The following is a 9,107-nucleotide window of genomic DNA, read 5'->3' as shown; positions in this document are numbered from 1 at the left end:
AGATGTGTACTGATGAACAGTAAATAGCTACTTCAGAGTTAAAATCTGCACATAATTTTTGTTTCCAATGTTGTCAAAAAGAATATCAAGAGAGTGACATAAGGATGGTCATTTAACTCGTCATTTTCTATAGATATCTCTTGGTCAAAAATGTCACAATTACATCAGCTCAATAAAATAACATTAGGTTTTTTTTTTGGTGATTCTAGAAAGAACAGTTTATTTCTAGAAACACAAAAGATAAGATTTCCCATATATGAGCATATCAATACAGAAGAACTAAACAACCACATGTAAGCAATTATGTTATTTAAATGCTTTAAGTACATCTCTTATGGCCAATTTTTTATCCTCACTTAATACATTAATAACTAATTTGTGTTAATTTTTCAGCTCTTGTTAATCACGATCATTACATCAAAATTTACTAAGCTAGTTCCCAAATGTTCTAATCAATGCACAGCGTTATGTCCCGGGGGAGAACACAGACGATTTTACAGCTCGAAAGATGTTAGAATGCCACCTCTTAAACAGCATCTACGACTTCCATGACTTGCCCCGGTGGAGAAAACATAACGACCGCGGCTGGCCGTTTCTCACTGCGTTCAAATGACTTCTTATTGCCAAGCTTCACAATTGCCCGTCTGGGGAATGCTCAATACATTTTTTCAAACGATATATTTCCTGTTCATTCATGCTGATACAATAATCCTACAGCCTTTGCGATCTGAGACATTAAACCATCGGAAAAACACTTTCCATAATTATATCTTTCTTTCATATATTCCCAGAGTTATTATAAACATACTATAGATCTAAGAAGGCAATTGTAACAAAAGCCTTTACGAAAATTCACCTGAAAAATGGCTGCTTATTTGTTTTTAATCAACAAAGTTTTGTATTTCATAGAGAAACCAGATACCAAAACCTTACCTTTCTGATATTTCAACCCGAGGTCTAGGTCTCACGACGGCGCTCGGCCTCGTGTCGTGATCCGCTGCCCCCGAACATGTCCTACTCATCTTATTGGTCGATTCTAAATCCTCCGGGCGTCGTTCTCGTTTGACGGTAGGTGCATCCCATTCACGTATCTTACTATGATCCTTCTGTGTTGACTTCGTGCGTGAGATGGATGGTTGTTTACGTTTTTTACTCGCTGAATTTGGTTTTTCACTTTTTACACTTTGTTCGGACTGTAAACTACACATACTTGTCACGCTTGATTGCCTCTCGAGTACCGGATTTCTTTCAACCGGAGTTTCATCACAATCATGTGGCGTGCTGAAAATTTATGAGAAAATAAATATTTTTTTATGTGATATAGTTGAGAAACTAACGAGTCGAAAATTACTTTTTTAAACAACATTTTTTTAAAATGATTTTCGCTTATCACAAATAGTTCAACGATTCTATATTATTGATGAGTCATTTTTCCAGCCACATGTACTACTAGTAAAATTTTTAGCAAAATTTCAGCAACACATAAAACTAACATAAAATATGTGATGCATAGAAACTGAAGACTAATCTAAGAGTGAACAACTCAACATTTTTACAAAAAAAGAAATGATCATAAACCAATTGAGTGATAAATTTGTAATCCTGTCCATAAAAATATTGGTGATTTGCCATATGTGGAATGAAGATGTCACATCACATCCATATATGGCAAATTAAGTGTTTGTCACATAGAGCATAATAGTGTGGAAAATTGATTATCTTCATTCATTACTCATTAACATCAACTAGATTTTAGTAAAAACTATTTTAAAATAAAGCAGCTTTATTTAACATAGAGGGCACTGTTTACCTGACTCCTTCAGCTCTTGGTGATTTCGATTTTGTTAGTAATTTTGGTTTCTTGATTCCAACTCGCTGCCTTTCCTCCTAAATATGGATGAAATTCAATGTTTTTGAAAAAAACAACTGTTCACATGTGAATGATTGAAATCATTATTAATTTTAAGAATTTTTTCTAACTGACAAATTTCACAAAAACTTATTTGTTCATAAACTCCTCGATGCTACTATAACAATTGTACTTAATTCATAATTCTAATAACACACAACAGTTACATTGTGTAACATTATAATTCACCCCTTTATATGCGAAATAGTAGATGTATTTTGAATATTAATTCTTGTTATGAACTGTAGATTTAGACTTTGACAAATTACAAAATTTACACAGACACTTCTCTGGCTAGTTATAATTTAAATTACAATGTTTGAATGAGGTATTCAATTTTGCAAATTATAGGGAACAAATAGTAGAGTTAATACCTCATGTATTGATACATGTTTTTGTAATACAAATTAAAATTCTGGGAAGCAAAAGGATGTGGAAATGGAAACATATCCAATGGTGATATTTGAAGATTTTACCATACTTACACTCTCACTAACTTGTTCTGGTTTTCTCTTTTGCACCCTCACTGATGTTACCGGTTTTGGTTCCTCCACATGTACTGGTTCTTCCCTGCCATCCTTTTCGACTTCGTCATGTGCTTCCGAAGGCATTCGTTTCCGTGGAATGTTGTCCAAGTTTTCGAGGTCAAACCTTACAACTAATGAGGGATTGCCATCCTCTTTGTAAACTATATGAGATTTCGACAGAGCATGCTCAGAGCTGCTTTTGATAGGTGATAAAATTTGCTCCGTAATTTCGTTATTAAATATTTCTTCAGTAGTCCGACTTATTTTCTTTAACTTTGTGGAGCTTGATTTTTCTTTATTAGTCCGAGGCTTGTTTAATTTATTCGAGGATTTCTTACTATCCTGGCTAGCCTTCTTACTTTCTTGACGTTGTTCTGGGGTCCTCGAATCAGACGAGGCATGAGAAACAGCTGGACTCCGTGAAACTCCCGGACTACGTACAACTGCTGGGCTGCGTGAAACAGCCGATAGCTTTTGAACAGAGTGGCTGCGTGACTTTTGCGGTTGCGGAGCAACGTAAACTTTTTCCGATATATTATCGTCATCCTCACTGTCACTACTAGTAACCACAAATTCTGGAGTCACAAACTCCTTAGTTATAGTTTTCTTTGATTTACCGTTTTTACTATTTGGTTCAACTTTAGGTTTAGAGTTTGTCACCTTCTTGGTCTCGCCTTTTACGGGCGATTTCATGGGACTAACCGAGTGCTTTTGTGCACTCTTGCTCTTAGGTTGTTGGCTCGCAATCGGTTTTGAACTCGGCTTTGTTTTCTTTGGTAGGCCTTTCGTTTTACCACTTTTCTGTTTGTCTTTCACTTGCTCCTTTCTTGGAGCAACGGTAGGATTACTACTTTTGGTATTTACGGTGGACTTCCGAATTTCTGCCTTCTCCGACTGCAATGTCGGAGCTTGAGCTTTCTCTGATAAATCCCGAAACGTTTTAAAATGATCGTATTTGTTGAAGATGTCCTTATTGCTACCACTGTCTGCGGCGGTGGGCAATTCAAAGCTGCGACCAAAAGTACCTGGAGATTTTCTTTGGCCACCATCTTGCTCCGAAAAAAATCGTGGGCCATTAGATGTAGGGATGGACGATGACACGCCTGGTGATTTGTTTTGTTCACTGTGTAATTTCTGCACATATTGGCTCAACGACCACTTTCCACTAGTCTGAAAAAAAAAGAAAAAAAAAAAAGGAGTTAGTACAGAACTTTTCCCAACATACTATAGTCGCTATTATTATCAACTAGCAACCAATATCATCCTCCCACTATCATAAATATTACTACCAACCATCAGTGTTAATTTCATCATCATCATCATCAGATATACTCAACATCTTTCATTATCATTGTCATCACTATCATCATCAATACCGTTTTTATCATCATAATTAACATTGTCAAACATCCATCAATGTCATCATTATGAACATTGTCGTTAACATAGCCACCATCATTATCCTCACTATCATCAGGCTTAACGACATCCCTTTAGGGAGTTGTTTTTCAGTCATGAGAACTAGGATTTCAACAGAGGATCCAGGAACTGAAAGGCAAGCATGCCTAAATATATCATGATGACATCACATCATGACCATACAGAGGCACATCATGACTAAATATGGGCATACATCAGTTTTTTTGTAAGTGTTGAGAGAGCTTTACCCTTACTCTGTGAATTGACCCTTCCTACCTTCACTTGTTCATTCGTATCTTCCTCTGCATCGCTAACGGACACATCACTGTCGCTGCTCTCGCTTTCCGAGTCAGATTCGCTTGAGCTCCCACTACTTGAACTCAAAGTTCGCTTCATCCTGCAATAGAAAAAAAAAATTATTAAAAAAATTTAAGACTCATTTAAGACAGTAAACAATTTTGTAAACAAATTAATTTTTATATATGGAATTGACACAAAGAATCTAGATTAAAATATATGTATTAAAAGGTATACAATAATATTTAAAAAATAGGATAAGATGTGCTGTATTCCTAAAGCCTGTGTAATATGAGAGAACTATAGAGTAAAGCTTGGTTTCCATAGAATTGGTCACCCTATCGGCGACAGTCACCGACAGTTGTCGGGAAGGTTGAACCTGGTTTAACTTTGCCGATTGCGTTGCAGACAAATCAGCTTGCATTGCTAGCTGTTCTAACACAATCGGAAAGGCACCTGATTCACAATACACAATCGGCAAAGTTCAACCTTCCAGACAACTGTCGGCGACTGCCGCCAATAGGGTGAGCGATTCTATGGAAACCAAGCATTTAAGACCAGTCCACACCATAAAATTTGATGTGATGTCATCATAACCATATTTAGACATGTCGCATGTTTTTGTCAATAAATTTTTAAAATCTTGACCGGGCTTTATACTGAAGCTTGCCAAGATGGAAAGCATCCAATCTATCTGATTGGAAAATTAGTTTATAAATTGAGATATGTGCAACTTTCAAAACAAGAATCACATCATGTCAAAAATAATTATATTAGAGAATACACTAATAAACACAAGAAATAAAAAAATTAGTACACAATCAACATGATGGCAATCTAATTTTAAAATAAAAATTGAACACACACATGTTAAACACAATAAATTAAAATTTGTAAAAAAAATATAAACAAAAAAAAACCACAAGTAATAAATATGTTCTACAGATCTTACTGTGAATTTTGGGTTTAAATACGTTAACCACAACATTCATTCTACAGATCTTACTGTGAAATTTGGGTTTAAATACATTAACCACAACATTCATAAAATTGTAAACACATAAATCAGACAATGTCCATTTCAAAGCATACATTTTATAGCTAACAAAAAACACCTCACGATCATTCTAATGCATTCTGGCGAAACCTTAAATCTGATCGTAAAATATGTGTAAACTTGTTGAAAACGGTGTGACAAACTTCCTATACCGGCGGTCTGTTTGATAGGTGTTCATAAACCTCAAGATGAGGGGTTCTCATGTGCTGGTTAGGTGTCTGTGATACCGGATCTTACAATGGATACGACATTTTAATAATCCAACATCCATTGTGGCTTCTGGTTTTGGGGTTACTGCCTTTGCATGTGCGAATGTTCTATTTTTTTCACGCTTTCACCCATAATCTGATTATGTAAAAGCAGATCACATGACTTTAAGTGTGGGTGGATTCATACTTTATTGAATGGAGGATATATTTGGTTAAGCCAGTTTCCTGAACTGTTGTGGTCAATCATAGCGCATCAGTATAGTCTGAAATGAATTCACATTGGGTATACAAGACTGACGGTCAAGGGTCTTATTTTGATCTTAATAAGCCAATTCTTACTTTTAACTGCACGTCTGTATCAAGGTGAATCGACGTACACAAACATATACGCAATATGGGTTTATGTTGACTGACCTTGCTACGGGCAATGCGCAGTTCAAATGACAATTTGCCTTATTTGGAAGTTTAAATATAAAAATACTTATTTTATTGTGGAAGATAAAATCTAAGATTTTTGCCACAACTGAAGCTTCATTATAGGGATTAACCAAATAAAATCATTTCATAAATTTTATATTTTGGTGGTCTAAATAAAATTTCACAAAACATAACTAAAATATGCAGCGGTTAAAAACAAATTTCTAATGAGTAAAAAAAATCAATAAATCATGTTTTAATATTCATGATGCTAGATTTTAATCCATAGTGGCTGGAATGAGCCTATCTTGTACATAGTGATATAATTTCCATGTCATTTACAACATACGTCACAACTCTCTGCTAAAAGCAAATGAGATGATCTGCCTATAGCTGACACAACCAACTCATTAGGAATATATGTGCATTTGCGTTACATAAAGAATGATGATTGAAGGATAGAATGACTACTGAGGAACACCTCCAGACCTAGCTTAGCTGGAGATGGGTTAAACAAGGACGCAAAAGGCTCTCAAAACAACTGAAGGCCTGTACACACTATCAAATTTTATTTGACAAGAACAGGTGACATGCCTAAATATGGTCATGATGACATCACATCACGACCATATATAGGCACATCATGACCATATATGGGCATACAACAGTTGTTTGTCAAAGAAAATTTGACAGTGTGGAAAGAACTTAACCCAGGTTATTAATATTATACCTCAATATTCGATAACATTTTTTTTTTCTTTCTGGGCAAAAAGAATGTTATAATCCAAAAGCCTAATTTTCAAATGGAAAGAATGTAGCTATTCTGCTGAGTTTAATGATCTTAACCAAAAATATAAAATGGCTTTTTTGTCCTAGTTATGCAACAACCATAAACTTTTATGCTTAAAGGCTAAAGAAAAACACGCACACAAAAACATCCCATAACATTAAATGACAACTGATAAAAAATGGTGGTATAGAGTTAATACCGAAAGGGTGCCTTTAGCCAATTTGAGGGTATTTGTAGTAAACAAACGTTTGTAACAAAAATATACTAGTAACTTTTTACCATATTCTATAGATGTTTCCTTTCTTGTATTGGTGATAATTTTTTGTACTAAATTCTTATACAGTACTAATATTATCACAAATATAGCAAATAAAATATTTCATTTTATACATTTTTTTAAAAAACCCAACACCGACTTCATAGGTAAAAAATTTAAAGTTGTATTAAAAAGAGGCCAATTTGAAGCAAAATAACATCTTTTTTTTAATGAAAAGGAAGTTTTTAAAAAGAATTTCAAAAATTAACAAGATATTTTTACAAAGTTTATATAACTAAGCAACGGAAGATCAAAGACATGTTCCGTGGTTTGCAAATTGTTTTCCTGCTTTCTTCGACAGAAACGTTACACATTAGGAAACGCTACATGACACATAGTTAACTTCCTGACTTTCAGTTTAGAGCGAGAAGTGCTCAAAAATAAGAATTCATATTAACGGTTCAACGAAATGAGAGCGAAAAGGATGAGTTTTTTTTTTAAGTCGGTGTGAATGTTTACTTAACGTTGAAAACAAAAGACTGTTAAAATGACATGACAGTTAATTGTGAGTCATTTTATATTTTATGTAGATGAGTGTGAATCTCTAACATTAAATCAGTCTTATTTCTATTATAAAGTGTATATGTTACTGGCTATAAAACAAATTTGCCTCATCTTTTGGATTGGACCCTTACTAATCATCACCAAAATTCTAGGCTGATGAATAAGCATTTTACCAGTTAAATATCCACCACCATATTTGTATTATTACTAAGCACTTTCAAATCCTATATTTGGGTGTGTTTATTTCTCTAATGTTTGTTTAATAAACACCATCATACAACACATTTAAAATATACCCCAAGAAACACATTTTAAACAACAACTTATATTCACTATTTTCTTAGCCTTCTTTCCCTGGTGTTTGTTTTAATAATTAGTAATTATTATAACCTACACGTTGTTAGATAGTAGGCTTTATTTTTATATAAATTTTATATTTTTGTATTTAAGTGGGCCCCTGAACATCAGAAACGTTCTGTAAGGGTAGCTCACTCAAAATATGGTTAATAAGTCAATTAAATAAATAAATCTATGTGCTCTCCACCTGAAAGGTTTCATTAAATTAATTAAAACTGAAATTTGACTCTAGAAAGAAAATTGACTGTAATTGTGAATTTTTTCTATATTTCCGTGCAAAATATTCGACCATCATTCAATCAAGCACTCAATCAATAAAACACTCTAGATTGATAAAGGAAAATGAAATTACAGTAAACACTTGCGTTTTCAGCATGTATGCATTTTTATCTTTTTTATTGTATTTATACATCTGGGATTTTCCATGAGTTAATGAAGATGAATGGCATTTTATTACATCCGTTTTTGAAATAACAAGGAACTCCAAAATTTATTCCAGCCGTGAATATTCTACAATATGGTCCATATAAATGCAGATTAAACTAAGTACACAAACATAGTGATCAAGTACCCAGGCTCACTCCTAAATATTTCTATACTGGGAGGTGCTGCATTTACGGTGTATATTTTCGAAGACTTGGTAGCAAATATGAGGGGAGTTGCAGCATTTATGGGTTTACTTATGAGGACTTGTAGCAGAAGTGTGGGAAATAGTTAAAAGTCCCTGGCCTATAGTGTGTCAAAGTGCCACGATTTTCCGCACGATGTTAGCAGGAATTTCAAGCTGGGTGCTTAGCCAGTAAGCCCCTTGCTAAGCCTACCTTTGGTACAGCCACGAGCTTGCAACCGGACGGAAAGCTTTTTGCCACAGGGAACCAGTAAATATTGTATTCTCTCAGGCACTATTGAATGGCCTTTTTCCTGTTGTCTTTTAGAGCACAGTGCTGTGTTGGTAAATGGTAGTTCAAGTCCATACAAATTTTCAGTAAAATAGGAAGCGCAAATGTCTCATGTCTTGATGTGGCTGCGGCACCCCCAAGACCCCCGTTTGGTTGGTATGCAAATGAGCTCCCAGTGTCAAGTACACATAAAAATTCAGTTTTAATTTAATCAAGAAGCTGACAAAGATCATAGAGAGGCTGTAATGTATAACATAATTAATGATAATAGCCATCTACCTCACAACTATAAGCAGATCTGGAATAATTGTAACCTCATTCATTAACTAAAATAGACACTTACAAAGAACTCATCCATTCCTAGTGCTATATATATATATATATATATATATATATATATGAGTTG

At 34.4% G+C, this 9,107-nt stretch overlaps 1 protein-coding gene across 2 annotated transcripts in view; it reads right to left on the bottom strand.

The window, feature by feature from the left end:
• The window catches only part of LOC117123997 (AF4/FMR2 family member 4-like), a 112,860-nt gene that overhangs the window by 16,086 nt on the left and 87,667 nt on the right, over positions 1-9,107 (bottom strand). For both annotated transcript variants that reach the window (XM_033270101.1, XM_033270102.1), the window contains exons 10-13: positions 4,132-4,252; positions 2,395-3,606; positions 1,811-1,887; positions 934-1,281 (exon numbers count right to left, since the gene is read on the bottom strand). In XM_033270101.1, the coding sequence (XP_033125992.1) occupies positions 934-1,281; positions 1,811-1,887; positions 2,395-3,606; positions 4,132-4,252 (1,758 nt within the window). The remainder of the gene's footprint in view (positions 1-933; positions 1,282-1,810; positions 1,888-2,394; positions 3,607-4,131; positions 4,253-9,107) is intronic.

This window comes from Anneissia japonica, unplaced genomic scaffold (genome assembly GCF_011630105.1).
Source record: "Anneissia japonica isolate Jap-2015-1 unplaced genomic scaffold, ASM1163010v1 scaffold981_len364101_cov180, whole genome shotgun sequence".
Taxonomy (NCBI): Eukaryota; Metazoa; Echinodermata; class Crinoidea; order Comatulida; family Comatulidae; genus Anneissia; species Anneissia japonica.
This window is presented reverse-complemented; position numbering and strand designations above follow the sequence as displayed.